Source organism: Pseudonaja textilis, chromosome Z, assembly GCF_049901715.1.
Source record: "Pseudonaja textilis isolate UNSWEBS1 chromosome Z, rPseTex1.2, whole genome shotgun sequence".
Lineage (NCBI taxonomy): Eukaryota > Metazoa > Chordata > Lepidosauria > Squamata > Elapidae > Pseudonaja > Pseudonaja textilis.
Genome location: NC_142008.1, coordinates 100,991,236 through 101,018,356, shown reverse-complemented (window position 1 = coordinate 101,018,356; position 27,121 = coordinate 100,991,236). Strand labels below are relative to the sequence as shown.

The 27,121-nt window shown below is 39.1% G+C and overlaps 1 protein-coding gene across 1 annotated transcript; it reads right to left on the bottom strand.

The window, feature by feature from the left end:
- Nucleotides 1-333: 333 nt before the first annotated feature.
- On the bottom strand, nt 334-27,121 carry CFAP97D1 (CFAP97 domain containing 1). Its single transcript, XM_026710665.2, has 6 exons — nt 26,938-27,121; nt 23,187-23,257; nt 15,163-15,281; nt 8,960-9,083; nt 6,387-6,439; nt 334-466 (listed from the first exon to the last, which is right to left on the bottom strand). The coding sequence occupies exons 1-6, from the start codon at nt 27,056-27,058 to the stop codon at nt 403-405; spliced, it is 552 nt and encodes a 183-aa protein (XP_026566450.1). The 5' UTR covers nt 27,059-27,121; the 3' UTR covers nt 334-402.

Genomic DNA, 27,121 nt, shown 5'->3' with positions numbered 1-27,121 from the left:
AGTAGGACATTTATGTACAACAAGTAGTAGTGTTGATTACTATTTTTGGAAGTGGATTGAAAAGAGGGATTATGCAGTCAGTCTCAAAAGGTTAAAAGCCCCACAAAGAATTTATATCTTGCTGAACATCTTGAAAAAGGCAACCTATTTTGAAATCATGTGGGAAATATCTTGCAGAGGCATGTCAGCTATTCATCTGCAATCTTTCTGATAAGAATTGATCTTTCCACAGCTTCCATGTTGGTTTCCGAAAATTTGAAAGCTCCTGTGTTTGATCTGTGTGTATGGAAAGCACCTTGATTCTTGCAAACATAACAGATAGATAAATAGATATGCCTTTTCATCGCCACTTGTTTTATTCTAAAACCTTAATGAAGATCCCAGCAAGTGTTGACGTTACAATCAGCTAGACTGTGTATTTCGAGTAGTCCTAAGCGGCTTGCTATTCCTCACATTGTTTAGTTTCCTGCAATAAACGTAAGAGAGACATGTTAAGATATTTAGGCATTCTAGAAATTCACATTTTAAAGAAGCAACTGGAGGATTGTATTAACAGCTTCATAGATTGATTTCCCTCCCAAACAGACTCTATATAAATCAAATCCAGATGAAGGCAGAAAACCACTTTAAAGTTAGTGCATTAGGAAGTTCAATCAACTTGGTTAGACTGCTGGTCTCCAAGCTTTCCTGAAGATCCTTCAGTGATGGTTCTAAGGTTCTTTTGGCTGAAGAATGTATTTAGCCTTTAGCATATTCATTGATTCATTCATCCTATCTTTATTATTTTTATAAATAATTGAAGCCTGCAAGTCTATTTCCCCCTAGTAACAATCCCGTGAGATAAATTGGATTGGGAATTACTAGCCCAAAGTGGCCAAGTTGGCTTTCTTGCTTGAGGGAAGACTAGAAGCACGGTCTTCTGGTTTCTAGCCTTGTGCCTTAACCATTAGACCAAACTGGCTGTCGTACATTGTATATGACTTACTATTTATTAACTGGGAATTGAATTGAATACAGTAGATTCTAGCAATAATATGGATGTACTAGCAATAATATGGATGAACTTTTTCTATTTAAGTGCACTGGGGCTGTAATTCTCAGAATTCCATCAAGCAGATGGGCAGAGTAGCACTCCTAATAAATTTGGAGGTCACCAGTTCAGTACAGGTAGCACTAAATGTACACAAACCAGTTGAAAGTTTTTGCAGTAAAATACTTGTGTATTTGCACAGTATGATAGGCTTATTTAGGTTTTGGTTGCTTTGTCAGATATGTAAACTCAATTCTTTATATGGGTTAGTTTATATGCCAGTGTATTATGTGAGCCCAGAAAATAGATTAATACGAATAAAATTAAGATGGCGATATGAATATGGCCATGCAGTATTCTAAATCAGGTTTTCTCAATCACAGTAACTTTAAGATGGGTGGACTTCCAACTCCCAAGATTCCCCAGCCAGCATGCTGAGGTTAAGAATCACTGCCCTAAATCATTAAGGCAACTTTTTTTTTCTTGTTCTAGACATACTGGTTAGAACAAAAATAGGTCTAAGGCAACCTTTCTCCAAATTGGCATTTCTAGATAATATTATCTGCAAACTCCAGAATGTTCAAGGGCTACAGCAAGAACTGGGAGGTTTCTAGGATCAAGACTCCAAAAAGGTGCCAAGATTGTAGAAGATGAATCTACTGTATTCAATTCCCAGTAAATAAATAGGTTTCAGTCAAAGCCATGGTAAATCCACAAAGGGGTTTATGGAGAAGGCAACCTGACAGATTCAAAAGCCTTTATGGACACTATCTTGGGTATGAATGCAGGCACTCTCCTGGAATAAAGGTAGTCTTATGGGAAGACAAGGTGGACGATACATGGCTCATTCTTTGGCTATCAGATTCTGAGCATTGCTGGAATTTTCCCCTCTACAGAAGCAATTTTTTTTGCTTGCAGGCCAGTTTTCTCTATAATGCTTCAGCAATTACATGAAGATTCCTCTCGTGCAGTTCCAAAGAGGAGGAGCACTAAAGAACATCATCCTAGTCTATAGTGAATATAACTCAACCTCTGACCATCTCCCATTCTTGCAACAAAATAGCAAACTACAGACATCTCTTGTGCCATCGGGGATCTGTGGGCACACACCCTCCTACTATGCCTATCACACATCATAGATGATCATAAATTGGGACAGGGAAAAACTGATGAATTCCCCTCTTAATTTTGCAACCCTTTCTAGAGGATTTGTTTATTTACTTATTGGATTGATAAAGCCATCAGACCTGGAGAAAAGTGACTCTAGGTTGTATGCATTAATAAGAAGCAAAAGACATAAAGTAATAAATACTATAGTTAATAAGCAATCAGGATCCCACAACATGCATTACATTTCTCTAGGCTGCAAATCCCATTATCTTGATCCCAATGCCTGTGAAACAAAATATTTCTAAAGGTCAACAGGGCTGAGGTCAGCTGTATTTTGAGGTGGGACAGAGAATCATTCCAGAAAGCAGGTGCAACAAAAAAGGCCCACCTTTAGGTTCCCATTAGATGACATTACTATAAGGAAAGGACCTGAAGTGTTCCAGTTGTATTCCAGCATGCAGAACAGGTGGAAACAATTGGAGAAAAATGGTCTTGCCGTTCTGTGCCATGACCAGCACTTTGAAATGTACGTGGAGTCCATTTGGTTCAGAAAGTAGTGGTATTACTTAGACATATCAAGCTGTGCCTATGCTATCTGCACAGGTGTGTTTTGAACCGATTGAAGCTTCTGGATTGTTTTTAAGGGAAGCCCCAAGTAGAACTCATCGTAATAGTACAGCTGGGAGGTAACAAAGACAAGAGTGATCGCCAATAAGGTTTCCCAATGCAGGAAGAGGTATAATTGACATACAAGATGAAATTGTGTGAAGGTCCTCCTGAACATAGTCATCACTTGCATTTTGAGGAGCTGAGAACAGGAAAACCCCAAAATTGCACACTGGTTCTGAGCACAGCAGCCCCTCCTTCCAGAGATAAGCATATTTCTAGGTCCAGGACATACACACTTTCCCTCCCTCCCTTGTGTGCATGCATGTGTGTGTGTGTGGATGCATAGCCAACAGACTTCCAGTCCTTTTGGGTTCTTCATCCAGACTCCCATAGCCTCCAGACATTGGGAGAGATCCTTGATAACATCACTTGATCAGCCAGGAGCCAATATATATAATTGGGTATCATCAACATCCTGATGATACTACTTTACATGCCAAAGAATGACCTCCTCCATGGTTCCAGGCAGAAGTTAAGGAAAAGGAGGGAAAGCCCTGAGTACCCCCACAAAATAGGATACTCCCTTCCCAATGGCAATTAGAGCTGCCTGGAGGAAGGAGGAGAATCATTGCAATATTGCATATTTTACTTGCAGCTCACTAGCCAGTTCAGAAGGAAACCATGCTCAATGTTATAAAAGCTGCTGAGAGATCAGGGAGGGCAAGGATGGATGCATTCACTTCGCAATCCCGATTCCCTCCAATGGTCAACATTTAAGTGTAACTAATGCTGTCTTTATGTCCTGGTGTGAATGCAGGTTCCAGATAATCTGCTTCCCCCAGGATCCTTTGAACCATCTTAAAAGGGAAAGTTGCGGACAGGATGCAAATCATCAGCAATGAATTCTTGAGGAGGAGGCAGACTATGTATGAGCTAGATGTTGATTTTCAAGAATTCACTCTGGCATGAATAAATACTAGTTATCTTCTTATTCAGGGATAGACAACCATATATTTAACTCACAAACTTAAACATTTAAAAATAACCGCCTGGTCACAGAAAAATATTCAATTTCAAAGAGTTAATTAATGCTTGGAATATGAGATACAAAGCTTCCACTATGATACAATAGTTGCTTCTGGATAAGCCATTGAACTGGAAGCATCCTGGGGGCAAGATTTTGGTTCCACATGCAAAGTCCCCTCAGGTGTCACTATTTTAAAGCTGTTGCACCGTAAGCCTGAGAGCCTCAACAAGTCTTGGGACAAACTCTTATCTTGCTAATCATTAGATTCTCTTTATCATTAGATTTTTATATATTTACAAACAATTTTGTTCTAAAAAAACCCAAACTGATTTCTGCTAAGCAAAGCACCACCATTTTCCTTCTTTATTTGCAATAATACTATTGACTCCAATGGACCCTACAATCTTTCTCAGAAAATAGAAATCCTGGTTGGTTGAAGGGCAGAACAGAGTTTGGAAATGTACTGCCCTGACCCCCCCCCAAAAAAAAGAATAAAAGAAAGCAGGAACTATAAAAAAAGTGGAACCATATATATTATAGGAAGGGAGAATCAAGAGAGTTGAAGGTAGCTTTTTGATAAATAATGATTCATAGAGTTCTCCATGGGGTGTGTGTGTGTCAAGAAAGCCAAGATGGTCTCGATAGCAATATAATCAAAGACCCCCAAACACACATTTTGTACATGGGTAGGGCTTTGATTGAGTGGGCATGGCCCCATCTTGACTTTTTTTTAACACCCCCCATCTGATTTTAGATTTAGACATTTGGGCACTTTAGGCACCAAATGACTTGACTCATCTTCCAATTCTGTAAGGAATTTCAAATACCATCTTACTTCTTTTTTTTCCTCCAACTTTCTGAGCTTTATAGTTATATTTTTCCAGTCCTAGAAAATTCTTTTTTCTTTTCTTGGGATATTTTCACCCTACTTACACAGTAATTGTAATTATATCATATAATTTATGTCATATAGCATAACAATAGTGCAAAATTATATTTAAGCCTTAAACAGGAATGCTGGTTGATGGAGTGAGATATTACTACATTTTCTTTTTAGTTGCATTTTCTTTTTGGAAATCTTTTCAGTTTTTGGTACCCGCTACAATTTGGTGCCCCTAAGCCAGTGCTTACTTGACCTATTGCCTCCAATTGGCCCTGTTTGTAAGTAACCATCTCATTGTATAAATCCATTCAACTCAATGTTTTTCAATCTCAGCAACTTTAAGATGTATGTACCTCAACTCCCGGAATTCCCCAGCCAGTATGTTCCAAGTTAAATTGCACACTTCTTAAAATTGCTGAGGTTGAGAAACGCTGCTTCAGCACCTAGTAATCATTTTGCAGAAGCATCCACAACATGCCCTTAAAACTTTTAGGCAAAAGAAATCTACACCACATATAGACCTTCCCCCTCCCCATTCATCATTCTAACAATTTTCTGTAAGATCAGCCATTTCAGATCTGGATTTTTGTTAGAAAACATTCATAATGGTGACATTTTCATGCCTCTGTCTGATTTGGGAGAAAATAAAACAAAACAAAAAAGAGTGGACAATGTATCATTTGAATGGATATTGCAGCAACCTTCCAAAGATTGCTGTTGTAGAGGGCAGCCAGGGGTCAAGCCTGTATGCGTGACTGGATAGACCTAGTCAAACACTAGCAGCTGAAGAGGTGCTGGTTCTTCATTCTCCCATCCAGATGCCCTATCATCCTCAGTGTTCATCTGGACGGGCAGAAGAGCGCACCTTTTCTCACTATCACTTTTCTTTTCTGAGAGAGCCTATGCGACGAGCATGCAGCGTTCCAGGAAATAAAGGTATGCTAGAGGGCTAGTCACGCCCGCCACAGTTATTTTAGCAATTCCCCAACTTCTCTATTTTTATTATTTTTATTGATATTATGATTTGAGAAAAAGACTGATTGCAGGGAAACTGGCAAGAGTCCAGAAAAGTGTCTTTAGCACAGTCTAACCCAGTGGTGGATCACCTTTTTCAGCTCCTGTGCCAAAAATTGTGTGTGTGCTCATGTGCCAGCACCCAGAAGGCAACGTGTGCTGCCCCCCATGCCCCATACGCGTGTGACCCCCCCCCCCCACTCACCATGTGCATGTGTGCACGTCTCCCCCGCACCGGGCCCCCTGTGCATGCGTGGCAGATACCCAACAATCAGCTGGCGGTGATCAGCTGGCATGCGCAGTGGGGCTCTTCTGGGAGACCTCTCGCGTGCTGGCAGAAGTGGCTCTGCGCACCACTTCCGGCGCATGTGCCATAGGTTTGTCATCATAGGTCTAACCCAGGGGTGGGAAAACTATGGCCCGCGGGCCACATCCGGCCCGTTGGTCTTTTTAATCTGGCCCGCCAAAGATTGGTACAGAATTAAGGTTTGATGTGAATGATTGAATGATTGCATTCATTTGATTTTGACTTGCAATAACAGGCATTTCGACACCAGGTGGCGGCCAGTCTGTCAAATTTTAAAAGTCAATGAGGCCCCCGAGCCAAAAAGTTTGCCCACCCCTGGTCTAACGTATCCCACAGTAGCCCTAAAATAAATGCAAAGCCTCATCCCTATCCAAAAGATCTTGGTCTAGTAGTGTTTTATACTTACTCTTGATTTGGTACTGGAAAACGAGAAGTGTTTCTCATATAACTCCTGGAATTCTACAGAAGAAAACACAATAAAAAAAAAGTGACTGTGATGACACAGTAGTCTGAGAGAACAGCTGAAACACCTTACAATATCTTACTACTTTGCATCAGTTTTAGCAATTTTGTTCATGGCCACTTCAAGACTGCTGACCACCTGAACCAGTTCCTGCAGTTTTCTTGGCAAGATTTAGAAATGGTTTGCCATACTTCCTTTTTCCTAGGCCTGAAGAGTATGTTTGGAGAAGATCACCCACTGATCTGGTTTTGTTCCTAAGGCAGGAATAGAACTCCCCATCTCCCAGTTTCTAGCTTGATGGCTTAATTCACTATGCCAAACTTTCTCTCTCTTTTGCAAATAGCACAGTTGAAGTGAGAAGGATCTTCATTTGCATTTCTGTTGACCATAAATTAATCCCTTTCAGCTTCTCCTTGCTGTAAAATAATGAATTTATTTTGGATTCTTGTGAAATGTTATCACAAAGAGCTGTGTGTTAAATGGGAATTGGATGTATTTTCATAGATATATGGGATATGGATACTGAGTGATTCACCAGAACCTTAACATACTAAAACCTTAACTAATTGCCTCTGTCCCTGTGATGAATTCCAACCAAGGACCAAAAGTCTTCTGATAGACAAGGAAAGATCCTTAATGATTTCCCATAGAGAGTTTTTTTGGGTAGGGTGGGGCTTTCAGGATTTTGGGTAACAGTTAAGTTATCCATTGAAGAATGCAAGGTCTGACTACTGGTTTTCAATGATGTTTTTTTTTAAGCAAATCAGCTTTAAAAAGAAGAAAAACACACCAGCAAAGAAAGATCAAGCATAAGTGTTTAGATGAGATATACAATAGAATTCCGTAGATGTGGAAGAAAGACTAAAACTGGGCTGTGTTTATACGATACATCAATTCACAAATTGATCAATCACATTTTAGTCTAGTGTGATGTCCCAAATCAGAAAATTGGGTCAAACAAGTAAACCCTGTTTAAAGTAACCATTGGGAAGTATGTCATCCAAACACTGCCTAGAAGTTCCAGCAGAAAATCTGTGATAACAAAGCATCTCTGCAGTCTCTGTTCTCATATGAGAAACAAAGCAGCAACATTTTTTCCCTAAGACAAAAGTTGCAGCTGGGCCATCTGCCTGCTTCTAGGGTCTGTGGGAGGCTTGTTGACATTAAGGAGATGCTGCTTGACTAGGAAGCAATTATAATTCCTGCAAAGAAATTTAGGCTGGCAGCATTTTACCCTAACAAGACTAAGGAGGAGGGGAGAAAGTTCCAAGGTGACACGGAGGATGCAAACCCTGTACCGCCCTTGCTGCTAATAACAGAGTAAGATCATTTGCCTCCTACATAAGAACATCAGAAATTGGCTCTCCCTAATTCTCCTTCTTCCCCATCATCCCAAATGATGGCATCCTCAAGTGCTAGAAGGGGAATTACAGCGCTGATGAGGTTAGAAGAAATCTATTTTTATTGCTTGGATGTGTAGAGATTAGACAACTTTTAATCAAAGTCCTAGGGTCAACTTATTTTCTAGTTTCAGTGTGATTGCTTTTAGAATGGGAGAATTTAATGCTGCTTCAGCTTGCACCGATGCCCTCATATAGAGGCATGTTTACAACTCTGTTGTTCCATCCCCTAATTGATCAAAAGCAGAGTGAAGACATTTCAACCAGTTTCGGAATCTTAAGAGTAAAGGAGTCACCGAAACACCGCTATGCCCTCCTAATTTTAGTTGTGGGCATTTATCTGAAACTGTTGCAAACTGATCTGTGCTTGTGTTGTGGTTCTGCAAAGCCATCAAGTCACGCTTCCCCTTGAAAGGCCTGATAGGGCCTACTTACTCTTCCTGTCCAGAAGTTAGATGGTGAGGTGAAGCAAATATTCTTGCAAATTGACAGATTGCCCACAAGTTCTACTCAGCCACAGTATTTCAAAGAAAAGATTAGTTTTACTTCGGTTTCAAAGAACTCCTCAGATGAACCAAAAATAAATTGGTTCAGCTGTCAAACAGAGATCACAGCATGAGGTTACAGTCTGTCTTTTATCTCTGTGTTGTTACTGTTCAGACTGGGGTGGGTGGAAGAAGCAAATTGGGTGAGTACAGTGGCACAAAGAGAAAAGACTCTATATTTTGCCTTCTTTTAAAACTTATTTCTAGTTTTATGTATTAAACTTGCTATATTGCTGACCTCCATTGTTTCACTTGTGAGAGTATTCTTAGATCTCTGTAACATGGCATCTTCCAGATGGTTGGGGATGATGGGAATTGATGTCTGACCCATATTGAGCAGAGTTCCTCAACTTTGGCAATTTTAAGATGTATGGACTTCAATTCTCAGAATTTTGGAAGCTTGAAAGTCAACACATCTTAAAGTTGCCAATATTAAGAAACATTGATATAGAGGATACCAGGTTGGAGAAAGCTGTTGTTACACTAATAAAGGCCTTCAAATTCTTAAATTGCCCTACTGGTGAAACATGGAAGGCTGAACTTTTGAAACCATGGGGAAGAATGCACTTGCCTGCCAATCCTTTTCGTACTGCTTCCTGTCATAGGTTGCTTTTCTTTCTCGGAGTCTTTTAAGAATTGCCTGATTCTCCAGACTAATCCTTACAAGTTCTATATTCCGCTTCTGTCGGAACACACTGCAAAACCCCAAAAAAGGTTGTGTAAGATATGAGGATTAACACTGTAGTTCTCCAAAGTGGTTACTGTTAACCCCCAGGGTTTGATGGGACTATTTATTATTATATGTTTCATTGCAGTCAACCAGATATTCAGACTGGATTTGATACTTTTGTCCCCCCATTGAGTCCCAAAGACCTTGGATGGGCAGAAGGTGACATTTGATGGTTTTAGAAGCGTCATCGCAAAATGTAAGCTGTTCTGGGTAAAGCTGCCTTTTGCAACTGACCAATGATGATTTTGTCAATGCTAATGGTTCAAGTAGTATGCCAGTTGTTTTGGGATTGCATCTAAGGTACTTATAATTATTGATACTACCTTGGTTTTCTTTTGCCACAATCATTCTATTTCTTTTTGCAGGTTTTTGAATGTTGTTATTTTCTCCATTTTCTTCTCTTTTACTCGATTGTCTCCAAGTGTTGCCACATTCATTATCAGATTTTTTTTTGTCTTTCTTATTGACAATTGTTAACTCTGGGGTGTTACGTGGCAGGTGTCTATTTAAATTCTGAAATCCTACAGCAATTTTGCTTCTTCATTTTCTATTACTTCCTATAATGTTATGGTCCCACCAATTCTTGCTAGCAGGCAAGTGGTATTTCTTCCAATGCACTATTGTTGTCGCTTTGTCATGCCGTTGCCTATAGTCAGTCTATGTCAGTGGCATCAAATTCAATATAATTGAGGGCCACATCAAGGTTGTATTTGACCTTGGGGGGGCTGGGGTGAGTGTGGCCAGGGTGGATATAGCCATGGTAGGTATAGTCAGCTTAACGTCACTCGTGTTGGGGTGCCTCTGGTGTCCAGAGTGCTGTGCCAATGAAAACAGCTCCTGAGCTCTGTTTTCAGCTGTGCCAGCCTCCTACAACCCTCTGCCAACAAAAATGGAGCTTGGGAGAGCTGTCTGAGCTCCATTTTTACTGGCAGAGGCACTCTGGGCCGGTCCTTCATTGTTTTCAGGGCAGCCCTGTGGGCCAGATCTAAGCATCCTGTAGGCCAGACCCCTGGGCCTTGATACTTCTGCTCTATGTGATCTTCTTGAAGGAGCTAACCAAGTGGTTCCCTGTTTGTTTAGTTTCTTGGCAGAGGTAGTACTTGTCTGTTGCAGTACTGCCTTTGTGTGCATTTGTTAAGGCTTGGTCTTGTGCAGCCAGGATCAGCCTCTATGTCTTTTTCTTCAGTTTTTCATTGTGAGCTCTTGTTTTCCATCTTTGGCTGGGATTTTTTTTAATATATTGGCCATATCATACTTGTCTCCCTATGTCGCTTTCTTGTTCTTCATTTGGCCTTTCTTCTAGGCCAATTTGGCCCCTTCTGTAGTCAGTAAACCTATTTGGTTAACTAGAGTCAGAGCAATTTCTTCATATCCTTCAGATATTCTTTCAATGTCATTTTTTTTCTTCAAAGATCTGATGTTACAACATTCCATGCCCACCTATTCTCTTTGGTCAGTAGAGTCTGTCAATGTCACTGTAAGGACAAAGGGTAGGATTCATTATCATTATTTTTCTTGTCTTCCTATCCAGGGTTTTTAATTCTGAGCTGGTCCATTATTCCAACTATGTATCTAATGACTGGAATTGCTTAGTTGTTAATTGCTTCGATGGTGTTTCCTCCACTGGTTTTGGGCTTGAAGATCTTTTTCACTTACTTGATGTATTCATTTCTAACATTTTTCTTGACCAGTTTGCTTTATGTTGTTACCTTGAAAGATGTGCTGGTATTTGTAGAGATCATCTTCATCCAGACTCTTGATGTTATTTCCATAGTCTATCTTGATTCCTGTAGTTTTCACTATTTCCCCCATTTAATGCTTAATATGGCACATTTGTCCAGTCCAAACCCCACTGCAATATCTTGACTGCACATACTGATAGTGTTACTCAATGAAAAATAATTGATTTGTCAAGAATCATAAGGTACAACACTTAATGATAGTCATAAGGTTCAAATAATCAATCCAATTCAAGCTGATCTTCTTCCTCTTACTGTTTTCCAAAAACCATCTTGTCAATTAGGAGTTGATCTTTCGTTCCTCTCCTGTTTGGGCGGTTTCTTTTCTGTTCAGGTGGAAAGAACTTGTTTTCAACTAGATGCTACTGGAATGTATGAGCTATCACAGCTGTTAGCAATTTGAAAGTTGTTGATAAGCAGGTAATCAAGCTATTGTTTCCTGGTGAAGCTCCTTTTGCTGGTTCTTTCATTTTCAGGTAGATTTTCTCAGATGTTAGTCATTCTTCAATTTCACTTCTTAGCAGTATGTTGTTAAATTGCTTGGCAATGAGTGATTATAAACTAGTCAAATGTTTCAACCAAAATCCATAGGGTTCATATTCACCCAGTGCTGATAAATTCCTGATCTTTCTTGCTCTTTTCTCCAACATTTCTGCTGCTATTATTACAAGTTTTTTTTCATTTCAGCTTCTTTTTTATTCTTATCTATTACCTTTAACTAACTGTGTTCTTGTTGTATTTCCTAAGTTATCCCACATCTGCGCCCAAAACTCCTGTCAGGAGTTGACTGTCCGCTGCAGTCTCTCCATTAATGGATTGGTAAAAATCTTTCTGATTGGATTCTGCATATAATTTGCAATCCTAGTTTTGTATCTGCTGTAATTCTTGACGATAGGTATTATTTGCTGCTTTATTATTTCCAGTCTTTCCTTGATCTTTTTCATTTGTAGGTGATATTTCTTGATCAAATCTTCTTTGGTTTCTTATTCTTCAGCTTCTTTTCTTTCATCTATTCTATCTTGCTTGCTGATCTCATTATCCAACCTGATCTTCCATTTTTGTGTGTCACTGTTTGCCTTTTGTTCTTCTTTATTTATTATTATTATGGTTTGTTGCATAGTCCAATAGATGAATAGCATGTATTAAATCACTTTCATATTATAAATGTTGGTTGATTAACCATTTGAAATTTTGTGAAGGTATTGATGAGCCGAAGAATTTGGGGATCCCTGATTTAGAGAGTTCCTCTGCTAAAATGGAGGAGGTGGTTGGTTTTGCTTAAGTAGCATATTTTCTTACCTTTGAGCAAAGAAAAGAACAAGCATTCCCTGCATTTGGGCTGATTTCCTATTTTAAATTTTACATTTGACTCTTTTTCTTTCTTAATTTTTTAAAAAATATTGCTGATGACAATGTAGGTAATTTTCACTTAACAACCGCTCACTCAGTAACACTTGAACTTGCAATGGTGCTGAATGATGGGTATTTATGACTGTCTCTTGTAGTTGTGACTATTGCAGCATTCCTGTGGTCTTGTATTTATGATCTTAGTGCTTGTCAACCACCTCACAAGCATGTGTTGTAGAACAATCCTGGGATTGCCATTTGCAACCTTTATGGCCAGCTTCCAAGAAGCAAAGTCAATAAGAAGCTGCAGAAAGTAGCAAATAGTGCGTGACATCACACTTAGTGATTCCCAGGATTTGCTTAACAATAGCAACAGAAAGTGCTGTTGCTAAGTAGTGCAATCATGTGCTTTAAAACTGCATTGTTTAGTGATTACCATCTTTAAATGAGGTCTACCTGGATGAAACAGAATATCAACTCAAGTGAGGAAGTGTTGAAAAGTTCTCTGACTCATTTCTTGTTGTTTTTTTAGAAATTGATTTTAAAACATTTAATGAGAAATGTTTCTTATTTCTTTCTATATGAAAAATAAAAAGTACATAGTGGATGGAAGATGAAATATTTGCGAATAAACAGATTTTAAAATTGTAAGTTTTAAAATGCATTTCATTAAATAATTAGTTGAACATATAAAACTCATTACTGTACATTTTAAGAAATGGAAAAGTCTAGGCATTAGTATTTATATTGTTACCACTTTTGTCATTATAAATGAACACAATCTTGTAAAAAAGAAGCAAAAAGGGAGAAATAAAAATAAAAATTAATAACACAATTAAAATAATTTTAAGTCTGAGTAAAAGAATATTGAATTCCAAATTCTCTCCAGTTGTACACAACATCAAAATATTTATAAACACTTAAGATTGTTTTTGGTTTCTATCTTTACCTCACAGTTCATTCACTTAATAATTCACTAAGTATTTAAATTTGCCTTATGTGGCGTTAATATATAGAGTAGCCATTGTTGTATAAATTTAGTTAAGACTTTTAGATGTATTAACTGTTAATTTTGCCATTGCTGGGCATTTCCTAATTTTGGGCTCCAGTCTGACATTGGTGGCAAAGTTTCTCATTTCCAAAGTTGAACCCATCACTACTTAAAAAAAAAAAGTGATTGTACCCCCATCAGGATCACAAATGCATGTCTATAAGATGAAAGATGTCTGGTGAGTGGAATCCTTTCAGGACTAAATATTCCCCCCCTCCCCCATTTCTTCACCTGACATTCCTCATGTCTTATGCAATTCTGTTGCTTTGTTTGACAACTTATTATGTGCTTGATTTAACTTGAAAAATTCTTCATGACTATTCAATTCTACATCCTCAGTCTCTCTTCCTCTTCTCTCTTTTCAACTTTCTGCATTTCTTTCTGTCTTTCATCCACAACCTCCTAGTTTCCCTCTGCTACGATTTTATGACCACAGTTGCCAGATTGTGATGAACCTTTGATCATCCTGAAAACTAAGGCTCACTTCCCTTAGAATAGGGGTGGGCTCCAGATCTACAGCAATCTCATTTTCCCCCCTTCACTGGGACAATGTAGGGCCATGATAAAGTTTCTTAGGCACAGCTTAGCCCTTTGAGGATGATAGAATGTCTTGCTTGGATAGAGTTACAGCAGTTTGATTGCCCTGTTTCAGTTGATTCATACTGGTCATCACTGATAGTAAAATAGAAAATATTTTAAGCATTTTGATTGACTGGTAAGTAGTTAATAAATAAAATCACAAAACTGCATCTTGCTAACATTGGCCAAATGCAAGGGAAGTCACTGGGGAAAGCAATTATGTGTGGAAGAACACAGTGGCTGGACACCATCAAAGCTGACACAAGCTGGACCATATGAAAACTTAAAAGAAATAGTGCAAGATGGGGAGAAACTTGGCCCATATAATCGACTGAATGGATTATCATCATCATCATCATGTATTTGCCATGTGCTCACCTACAGCAGAAGCACTTCTGCTGGGATCTAGCAACGTTTGCTCAAACCAGCTTGGTCACCCAAACACTTGCCTGTGAAATGTGCAGAAGGGAAGTGAAATAAAATTTTCACTCATGGCTTTGTGTCAAATTAAGCAGAAAAATAATGTTCTGGTACAAGATTATGTTGGAAAGCAGTTCTCCTGGGTGCCTGAAAAACTTAGGGGCATCTGGGAGAGGAGGCGTGTCAAAGAAGTCAAGAGAGCAGCTGCATCTACACAATTGAAGCCCTCTCCCTTATAATAACACGATGACAAGGGAAAAAGAAAAAGATGTGGTTCTGATTGCACAATTGTAGTTTCCATCTTGGCGATTCCATCACGCTGAGGCTGGAAACTTTTCGCATTTCATTGGTTTGGGGAAAGAGCTGTAGGAGCAGGGTAATAACAGGCAACATGTCAATCAATTTCATTTCAGTAGTATTTCTTGACCTTTGCAACCTTAAGATAAGTGGACTTCAACTTCCAGAATTCTCCGGCTGGCATGTCTGGGGAATTCTTGGAGTTGAAGTTCACAACTTATCAAAGTTGAAAGGCATTGCATTATAAGGATTAGACAAATTGGATTGGCTTTTAAATTGGATTATGCTATAATGTTCATACGTTCTTCCTAAAAATGAAAAAAACTATTTTGGACTGCTAATTTTCATCCATCACCGTTCACCAGTACAATGAAGCCTTTTGGTCACTTCCATTGAAGATCAGCACCAAACTAGTCTGATAATGCTGTGTTTCCTCTTTAATTGTACAACACTGCTCTTATCTTACCACTGCCACCTGCCCCAGTCCAAGACTGAAGCAGTCTTATATTGATCCTTTCTATATTATGGAATAGAAGCTCTGCTTGACATGTAGCTTAAATGGTGCAATGGTAGATGCTGCATTAAAACATTCATAGGTCACCCCAGCTCACCTCTTTTGTTGATATTCATTCCAGCAATCAACCATACCTGAACCACGATATATATTAGCTAGACGCACACACAGGGAGTTATTTTCTTGTTGAAGCAGCCCAACCCTTCGCTGGGCATCCTGTGGAAAGAGAAGTCAGCTGGTTGAAACCCTGTTTGTGTTTTATTTGTTTTGTGACATCATCCCATGTTCCTAGCCTTGAACCAAGTTTTTTTACACCATGTTTTGCCAACCTTCTCATTTAGTTTGATGGGAACATCAAACTTAGGATCCTTTCCCCCCAGAGGATGTACATGGCAAAGGGTGCGGCTTTCTGTATTTTCCTTAATGACAAGAGGATTGGAGCTAATTTTAAAAAATTAAATGCAAACTTTTTAACCTTTTCCCCCAATTTAACTGGGATCTTGGTATTAAGAAATGTTAATATTCCTCTGCCCTTATATGTTTTTAATTAATATCCCTCTATATTCCCTATTATTTTTGCTGCAAAGAAGAATTCTCTCTCTCTCTCTCTCTCTCTCTCTCTCTCTCTCTATATATATATATATATATATATATATATATATGTAGATCTTTGTTGTTGGGTTTCTCCGCGTAAGATTCAAAGTATCTAGGCAGCGTTTGATGAAGTCTCATTCATCATCTTCAGGCTTCTGTCTCCGGCTCTGTGCTTCTCGAGAAGCACAGAGCCGGGACAGAAGCCTGAAGATGATGAATGAGACTTCATCAACGTGCCTAGATACTTTGAATCTTACTGTGGAGAAAACCCAACAACCAAAGATCTACATATAAATACCACGAGAACCTCAGAAAACAAATATATATATATATATATATATATATATATATATATATATATATATATATATATATATATATATATATATCTATATCTATATCTATATCTATATCTATATCTATATCTATATATGCACTGCCTGCCCCACCACATACATTGGACAAACTAACAGAAGAATAAGTGCACGCATTGAAGAACATAAGAACTCAATCAAAAAAGAAGAAACGACCTCTTCCCTGGTCCAATACCTCAAAGCCACAGGACATGAGATAGACTTTAAAAATACCAGAACTATCGCCAAAACCGAACACTTCAACAGCAGAATAATCAGAGAAGCCATAGAGATAGAAAAACGCCCATACAGCATGAACAAACGAGATGACACCTCCTGTCTTCCAGCCATTTGGAAACCCGCCCTCATGAACAGACGAGTACCTAACATGAAGAATGACACCAGACCCACACCCATGAGAGCCACACAAGATGCCACCACCACACTTCCATGTAGCAAACAGACTCACACCCACTCAGAAGATGAGACACGACCACGGACCAGAAGCTGCACTGCAGCTGCATCACTACCCACTTCAAACCCCTCCGAGCCATACATGAAGCAAACCGACACCCACTATGAAGATGCAGCACGACCACGAACTCGAAGCCAAACAGCAAGATCACAGCTCACCAACTCAAATCCCCCAGCAACTAAGACTAACCTGAGCACAAAACCAAGCCCCCACCTGAACAGAACACGCCTCCAGCCAATCAGAACACGGCCAACCCCCCAACCAATCAGAACACAGCCAAACCCCCTACCAATGAGAACACACCCCCACCCAATTAGAACACAGCCAAGCCCCCACCCAATCAAGTCACACCCCCACTAGCAGTTAAAAGGAAGAAGCAGCTGCAATCTCACATCACTCTGAGAAGCACAGAGCCGAAGACAGAAGCCTGAAGATGATGAATGAGACTTCATCGAAACGTTGCCTGGATACTTCGAATCTTACGCGGGAGAAAACCCGAACAACCAAAAATCCACATACAAATACCCGCGAGAACCTCAGAAAACACACACACACACACACACACACACACACACACACACACACACATATATATGGCATTCGGCTTTGTTCGGGTATTTTCCCACGTCATAGTAGTTGTGCTTTTAAAGTTGTAGCGACGTTTCAGCAGAATCTCATCTGCCATCATCAGGCTTCTGTACAGACATCATCAGGCTTCTGTACATACATATACATATACATATACATATACATATACATATACATATACATATACATATACATACATACATACATACATACATATATATATATATATATATATACAGAGAGAGAGAGAAAGAGAGATCCAGGCTGCAAGCATCCACGTGATTTCTAGATAGCAGCTAACTATTACAAAAACACTTGAAGCCATCTAGTGATCGTCTGGATTTGTACTGGATGGACGAATGGACAGATGGACAAGCAGACAGACCAACAGATAGAAGTGTAATGGTACCAGTTGGTTACTTTGATTTCTGAATCAATGCAAGTAATGATGTAATAACAAGAACACAAGTAATTCATTTTATTTCATTTAACCTACTTCAAAAAATAAAATGCTGCAAGCAAAAATAATAATAATAAAGAAAAAAACAATTAAAAACCAGAGAAAATGAAAGCGGGAAATAGGAAAAAGCAGCCACTTTGAATTATGAAAAAGAAAAAAACTAATGTTTCATAATACAATACAATTGGCATTTTTTATTTGTTTCACTTCTGTTGCTTTTCTGCGGTATTGCAGTCATATTATATTTACATGAATTATTAAAATTCAATTTTCCAATGATGAGTGGAAATACGTAGAATCCCAGGTCTCTCTCAAACCCATTAACCCCCAAATCATACAGCTTTGCCTTCCCCAATCTGATGAAGTCCAGGTATGAATATTCATGACAGCTTTCTGGCAGTTGACAGCTTTGAAACATATCCAGAAGTCAACTACTTGGGAGGGCTACTACAGATTTAATCATGACTGAGGAGACAGAAAATTACATGGATCCCTTGAGTTAGGCCAAGGAAAGGTCTTTTAGAAGACTAAAAATGTTATCAGCCTTCAGCAACTTGATCAGAGATCAGTAATGGTAGAAGTAATAATTATATAATAATTATTACTAATAATTATTATTAAAATTATTATATAATAATTGTATAATTAATAATAATAATTAATAACTATATAATTATAAATAATTATATATTTAATAATAATTATATAGAAGTAATAATAATGATAGAAGTAATAATGAATGAACTAAAAGACTCAAGGTCCATCCTACCCCTGAGAGGATCTAATGGTAAAGACTACACTCTTAAAGCCAGCCTCTTTAACACATTCTTTGGCTCAGTATTTGTAAACAACAATGGATCATGCCTAGTATTTCCTAGTTGAACCACAGACAACTACAATGATCTAATACATATCGACTTTACAGAAGACAATGTTGAAAAAGCACTAAGCAATCTAAAACCATCTCTATCTATTGGACCGGACGGAATATGTGCCTACTTCTTAAAAAAGCTATCCACTGCCATAGCCAAACCTCTAAGCATAATCTTTGAAAAATCTTTCAGGACCAGCTCCTTGCCAAAACTATGGTCAGAAGCCATGGTCATCCCCATCTTCAAAAAGGGAGACCCCAGCCTAGTTGAAAATTACAGACCAATCTCTTTATGCTGTGTCATCTGTAAAGTCATGGAATCAATTATTAACCAATCCATCATCTGCCACTTAGAGACAACCTATTCTCTAATAAACAATTTGGTTTCAGGAAAAAACTATCATGTAATCTGCAACTCTTATATTGCAAAAACATATGGACTACACAACTCGATCAGGGCAAAGCAATCGACGCAATCTACATAGACTTCTGTAAAGTCTTTGATTCAGTGGTACATGACAAACTACTCCTAAAACTAAAATCTTACAGTATCTCTGGACACCTGCATAACTGGATAGAATCATTCCTGTCAAACAGACAACAAATGGTCAAAATTGGGAGCGTCCTATCAAATTCTGTACCTGTCAACAGTGGTGTCCCCCAAGGCAGTGTTCTAGGACCAACTCTCTTCATACCCTACATAAATGACCTCTGTGATCATATCAAGAGCAACTGCGTTCTCTTCCCTGATGATGTGAAGCTATTCAACACCACAGACAATACTGCTACCCTTCAAAAAGACCTTGATTATGTATCAGAATGGTCAAGCAAATGGCAACTTCAAATCTCAACAAATAAATACTCTGTTCTACATATTGGCAAAAAAAAAATCAGAAAATAAAATACAGGCTGAATAGTCAAGACCTTGTTGATGATACAAACTCTGTCAAGGACCTAGAGTACTCATCTCTAATGATCTAAGTGCTAGAGCCCACTGTAATTAAATAGCCAAAAAGGTGTTAAGAGTTGTTAACCTAATCTTACGTAGCTTTTTCTCTGGTAATATTACACTACTAACTAGAGCATACAAAACATTTGCTAGACCAATACTTGAATACAGCTCACCAGTCTGGAACCCACATTACGTATCTGATATTAACACAGTTGAGAAAGTCCAGAAATATTTCACAAGAAGAGTTCTCTACTCCTCTTCTCATTGCAGAATACCTTATGCCACCAGACTCGAAATTCTAGACCTAGAAAACCTACAACTACGTCGCCTTCAGTCCGATCTAAGTATAGTATATAAAATCATACATTGCAATGTTCTACCTGTCAATGAATACTTCAGCTTCAACCATAACAACACAAAAGCAAACAATAGATACAAACTCAAGGTTAATCGCACCAAGCTTGATTGCAGGAAATACGACTTCAGCACCAGAGTGGTCAATGTCTGGAATACTCTACCTGACTCTGTGGTTTCTTCCCCAAACCCCAAAAACTTTAACCTTAGACTGTCTACTATTGACCTCACCCCTTTCCTAAGAGGTCTGTAGGGGGCATGCATAAGCGCACCAACGTGCCTACCATCCCTGTCCTATTGTTTCTTTTATTTTTTTTATTTTCTTATATGTATCCATATATTCATAACTATGTTTTTACTTATATCTATTATCTTGTAAGCAATTGACAAAAATAAATAAATAAATACAAAAGATCAAAAAAAAAAGGTAAAGCTTTCAGAAAACTCTTGTACATTTTTTCCTTCTCTATCACTGTGGATACTGCTATCTTTTCTTCTCTTATACTTCTTGCATGTAATAATTTTATTCATAACTTTGGGCAATCATTCTTCTAGCATTGGAGAGAACGTTTTGTAAAATTCTAGAAAGAGAAATAATCTAAAGGGATTTCCCCCCCTCCCTTTCTGTGGATAATTTGGATTCTCTGTCCTATCTTGCTCCATAATCTTGGGGAGTTTTAACTTCTGAACAAAAGACGGCATTTGAGTAGTCATTAGACTTACCAGAAGAGTATAAATCTAAATAATAAGCTTTTTCAGTAGTTTATTAAAAGAAAAAATGTTCCTATTTTTTAATCACAGTTCTGAACAATCCTTTTTTGTAAGTGATGATTTATTTTTAGGATGAATACATTTGATATTGCGTCTGTAATAAGAGATCCAGAAATAATTGTATCTTGAGAAAAGCTGGAGGTATCTCCAATATTGTCAAGCTCTTGGGATCTGGTTTATTTCTAAATAAATATTTCAAATTGGGATGGAAAATTTCGAATTCTGACTTAGCACTAGATGAAGATGATCCGTCTTGGCTCTTAGTTATGATGTGCTAACCATGGTTTTATAAGTAAACTACAATATTTAGTTATTTTGAAGAACATCACATCTTTCTAGCATTTCAGATAGGAGCAGTGGCCATCTCTATTAGTTTAAAATGGAGGCTTTCTGCATATAAATAATGGATTCATTGTTTGAGTTGTTCTTTTTCTCACTTTTGAAATTTCAAGCTGTTTACAGGTCTTCACACAGACACGTAGGTAAGGTACCAGTCTTTATTGCCATCTAATAATCATCTGAGCATTTGTACCTCATATATGGTAGCTTTATGGGAGGCCAAAGTGACATCATCTTAGTTCTCCTAATTATGCAACAACCCAACTTTATAGGAGGTAACAAATGAAACATGTATTAGCATGTATTGCTATGCAACAATTTTCATAGGTTTTTTTCTTTTCTAAGAAAACAGCTTCAGTCTAGGAGTATTGTGGGGAGAATATTTCCACACTGCTAATTTTTTTATTCTCAGCACTTGCGCTATGGATTTTAAGCCTCTGCTTGTACTGTAAGAGCAAATGTAGAATTTACTCCAAAGAAAAAAATTCTTGATTTAAGATGGTTATAACAATAAAACATTACTGAAAAATCTGAATTGCCTCAATGATTGTATTCTCAGTAAATATTAGATAGTATCCTGTTCTAAAGTTAAACTATACTGCTCAAAAAAATAAAGGGAACACAAAAATAAGACATCCTAGATCTGAATGAATGAAATATTCTTATTAAATACTTTGTTCATTACATAGTTGAATGTGCTGACAACAAAATCACACAAAAATTATCAATGGAAATCAAATTTAGCAACCCATGGAAGTCTGGATTTGGAGTTACACTTAAAATTAAAGTGGGGAAAAACACTACAGGCTGATCCAACTTTGATGTAATGTCCTTAAAACAAGTCAAAATGAAGCTCAGTAGTGTGTGTGGCCTCCACGTGCCTATACCTCCCTACAACACCTGGGCATGCTCCTGATGAGGTGGCGGATGGTCTCCTGGGGAATCTCTTCCTACACCTGGACTAAAGCATCCCCCAACTCCTGGACAGTCTGTGGTGCAACGTAGTGTTGGTGGATGGAGCGAGACATGATGTCCCAGATGTGCTCAATTGGATTCAGGTCTGGGGAACGGGCAAGCCAGTCGATAGCATCAATGCCTTTGTCTTGCAGGAACTGCTGACACACTCCAGCCACATGAGGTCTAGCATTGTCATGCATTAGGAGGAACCCAGGGCCAACAGCACCAGCATATGGTCTCACAAGGGGTCTGAGGATCTCATCTCGGTACCTAATGGCAGTCAGGCTATCTCTGGCAAGCACCTGGAGGGCTGTGTGGCCCCCTAAAGAAATGCCACCCCACACCATTACTGACCCACTGCCAAACCGGTCATGCTGAAGGATGTTGCAGGCAGCAGAACATTCTCCATGGCGTCTCCAGACCCTGTCACGTCTGTCAGTGTGAACCTGCTTTCATTTGTGAAGAGCACAGGGCGCCAGTGGCGAATTTGCCAATCTTGGTGTTCCCTGGCAAATCCCAAAGGTCCTGCACGGTGTTGGGCTATAAGCACAACCCCCACCTCTGGACATCAGGCCCTCATACCACCCTCATGGAGTCTGTTTCTGACCATCTGAGCAGCCACATGCACATTTGTGGCCCGCTGGAGGTCATTTTGCAGGGCTCTGGCAGTGCTCCTCCTGTCCCTCCTTGCACAAAGGCGGAGGTAGCGGTCCTGATGCTGGGTTGTTGCCCTCCTACAGCCTCCTCCACATCTCCTCATGTACTGGCCTGTCTCCTGGTAGTGCCTCCATGCTCTGGACACTAGGCTGACAGACACAGCAAACCTTCCTGCCACAGCTCGCATTGATGTGCGATCCTGGATGACTTGCACTACCTGAGCCACTTGTGTGGGTTGTATACTCCATCTCATGCTACCACTAGAGTAAAAGCACCGCCAGCATTCCAAAGTGACCAAACCATCAGCCAGGAAGCATAGGAACTGAGAAGTGGTCTGTGGTCACCACCTGCAGAACCACTCCTTTATTGGGGGATGTCTTGCTAACTGTCTATGCTTTTCACCTGTTGTCTATTCCATTTGCACAACAGCATGTGAAATTGATTGTCCATCAGTGTTGCTACATAAGTGGACAGTTTGATTTCACAGAAGTGTGATTGACTTGGAGTTACATTATGTTGTTTAAGTGTTCCCTTTATTTTTTTGAACAGTATTTTTAGGGGAAGAGGAAACAAGCTTTTCAAGAAAAGTCAATAAATCATAATTGGTATCTGGAATAAGGAGTGCAGAGAAAAAAAATAAGGATTCTGTATGCTGACTCATTTTTGTGGTGCAGAAAGGAAAATAAAGTGAGAAATACATCATTTAAGTATGAAAGATCCTCTATCCATAACAAAAGGAGGCTTTCTTACCTGTATCTTAGAGATTTTGAAATAATGATGAGTCTGTGCATCTGGAGAACTATTATCTACCTTGCTCCTGGCTGGAGAAAGCAGATAAAAGATGGTGAAGATACATTGGCAGCTTCGTTAGATAGACCACACCAGAAAATCAACTCTGCAGAAAGACTAGAAGTACACTTCATTAAGATAGGCCACAATAATAGAATCTTGAAAGTTTAATTGTGCTATCCCTCACCCCTGTTTGCCTGAGACACCGCCAACTATTGTCTTGCTTCCAGAATGTAAAGAATGTTTCGGCCCTTTTTGTCTTGGTGATAATTCTTGTATATTTCATCAAGACCATCTCCCTTACTCTCCAGAAATATAGCATCCTCCAATCAAGCTGGAGATATTTCCAGCTACCAGATCAGTGCTGGGATTAGAATTTTTTTACTAGCGGTTCTGTGGGTGTGGCTTGATGGGCATGGCAAGGGAAGGATACCGTAAAATCTCCAGTCAGAGGTAATATTTGCCGGTTCTCCAAACTACTCAAAATTTCCGCTACTGGTTCTCCAGAACTGGTCAGAACCTGATGAATATCACCTCTGTACCAGGCCCAAAGGCAAGGAGAGCATAGTCTTAAGAGCAGAGATTGACAGAGTGGATTTTTTTCTTTTTGCAATATCTTGCTTTACAAGGACAGGTTGGAAAGTTCTGCCAATCTGCAAAGCATCAGCTTGGTGAAGTCATCTGGTCCATGGCAAGCTGTAAGGTGAAGAGTGGCCAATCTATTAATAGTCTTGTGGTAGTCTAAATATCAGGGTACCCGTGGGTATTCTGGGATATGGTAGATAGAATGAGTTTGATAAGGTGTGGTTTGAATGGGTTACACGCTGAACTGTGACAATTGGATTGAAAGTGCTACTGTCTCCCTGTTTAAATATCATTACTCTCTTTTCCAATTAAAATGTTGCCATTTGATGTTGTTCTTAGGTAATACTTCTTAGTTACAGAATATTTTTCTATTTCTGACCTGATCTGCCACTCAAGTTATATTTCTGACTTTATACTCTATGTATCTGACTTTATAGCAATGCCCCATTGCTACTATTGGAAGATTTCATATGAATTTCACCTGAAATCATTGCATAGCATGTGATAGTATCTTTTTACCAGTTGCAATGCAAGCATGTGGGGAATTGTCTCAAAGATTATACTTTGGACTGCTTTCCCATCCTGGGTATTCTGCTTATGTGTGGAAAAGTTCCCAGAATTCTAAACAAGACTGAGGGATTTGGGAGAGGAAGTCCACATATTTGAATTATAGCATTATTATGGGTAAGTCCTTCTTAGTGACAATAATCTGACACATTCACATTTCTGTAATCCCAGAAGAGGATTTACCATATCATGCAATCTTATGGCTAATTTATGGTTTTATCAGTTAACCAAATGTTTTAGGTTTGCATGACAAGGCAAATGTAAAACTGTGTTCAAACAACATAATAATAAGCTATTATTATTCTGCATGATTCCATATGGTGTATGGAACTATGCGCCTTGCAAGCTAACTATGATTAACAGATGGAAGAACTACATGAACAGAATCCAGCAGAATAGTGGTTCCCAATCTTTGTGGTTTGGCGGCTTGGCTGAGGTGGGAAAGGAGAATGGGGCCATAAGACACCGGGCTTGCACACATGCAGCTTGACTAGTTGAGCTATCTGTACATGTGCAGGTCTGTCAGCCCGCCACTTGCACGGAGCTGTGCATGCGTATGTACTGGTCTGCTGTTTGTGTGACTTGAACTGCGCGTGCCCGCCGGCCCGCCATTCACACGCCCAGTTGCAAATAGGCAATGATTTCAGGTGAAGTAGTGGCCACGACCCAGGAGGCTTGGGGACCCCTGCAATAGAACGCTCAGCAATGAAATATTAGGAAATCCACCCAATGGAAAGTTATGCAATACAGATAGTGTTTGATTTACAGCTGTTCGTTTAGGTACATTTGAAATTACAATGGCACTGAAAAAAAATAATTTATGACCAGTCCTTACAATTATGACTGTCACAGCACCCCCATGTTCATATGATTAAAGTGTGGACACTTTGACACCTGGCATGTATTTACAATGGTTGCAGCATCCTGGAGTCATGTGATTGCCATCTGTGGCCTTCCCAGCCAGTTTCTGACAAGCAAAGACAATGAGGGAAGCCAGTTTTGCTTAATGACTGCATGATTCTTTCAACCAATGCAGTCATTCCCTTAACAACCATGGCAAAAGGGTTGTAAAATCAGGCATAACTCATCTAACAACCACCTTGCTTAGCAACAGAAATTATGTTCCCCATTGTGGTTGCAAATCAAGGACAATCAGTATTATTCAAAACCCCTCTTTTATAGCCTGTTTTGTTCTAACTTTGACAAGATACATGGATACCAACACAGTTGGTCTAAATGGGATAGGCAGTTCTTATTACTTTTTGAAGATTATGATTATTTAATTGAACCGGTAATCCTTTGAGAACTGTAGAAAATAGAGAAAGATAGGCTGTGGATACGGAATATCTTACCAGACATTGAACAATTGTTGAATATCCAACAATTGTTTAGATGCCTAAAGACACATTTGCTCAAGCTGCTCTTTGCATTGAGTTTAATGCTGATTGTTTCCGTGAGGCTTTGGATTGCTACAGTGATTTTAAAATAGAGTTCCTTTAATGCTTTCTGATATTTTAATTTTGTGCTGCGAACTCTTTTGAAGAGTGGAAATATAGTCCTCAAGTCTAAGTATAAACAAAAGCTAATTGCAACAGGACAGCCATGCTTGTGAGCATCTATCAGGAGGTGATGGAATTGTAATAATGGGGGAGAGAAGCAACTGCAAAGGGGAGTAACCATTGGAGAAGCATAGGAAATAATCAGGGGGTGGATGAAGATTTTTGCAATTATTAGAACAAAGTTGATGTTGATGAATCCATGGCAAGAGTAGGTTAGTTTTTCTTCGTCTAGTAGAAAAATGTACTTCCTCCCACATACATCGCCTTTCTATCATGTCATCTAAACTAGTTTGAAATTATACATATTTTGGGGCCTCTGCTTTTTTTTTTCTTGCTCTGTTCTACTTTTAGTAAATCTTCTACCAGGCTAAGTTCTAAATTCTGTCAAACAACCTCAAGAAGCGTAGTCTGCATAAGGCACTAAGGGGTGGAGGGTCAATTTGCATGTCATACTAAGTAAAATAAATAGATTGGGTTACGATGCAGCTTGGTAAGCAATCACTTCTGGGCAACTGCTTGTCTTTTGAACAATGACCCCTGTGGCTTATTTAAAATAAGTGGGACCAAAAGCACCAGGTACATTAAAAAAAAGTTTATAGAAGTTTAAAACTCACGTTTTACCCCTTAAAAGATCCACCCTCTACATGGTTGTAGACCCATCTGCTTTCAAAATGTAGCCCTTTATTTGCTTTATAGTAGACAAAAAATCCAATTCAAAATAAGCACAGACATTGTTACCTGGGTCATTTTCTCGAGTCTTTCATTCAGCGCAGTTTCTAACAAGGCCTTACTGATTGCTTGTAACCCCCTCCCTCCCATTTCTCAGTTGTGTCAGTTGGTCTGTCAAATCTGTCAAAGGCTGATATATTATCAGTCTATGATTCTTTGCATTGAACACAGCCCCAAATGGAAAGCCATGGGGCTGACTTTGAAATAAATGTGCCTCAGTCCCTACTCTCAGATTTTAACACTAAGCAAAAGAAGGATTGGAAGAAGCCTACCCAATTCTATTTTGCCTCGAAAAGTGAATTCTCCTGTGCGGGACTTATTCTTTGCCAAGTTGAATCTCTGCCTGGAACTGGCAACAACCACGGGGAATGTGACGACTTCTAAGCTGCTCATCTTTGCACAGCTGCTCTCTTCTCAGATCTCAAAAGAAAAGGCAAAACTCTGAGCTTAGCTTCT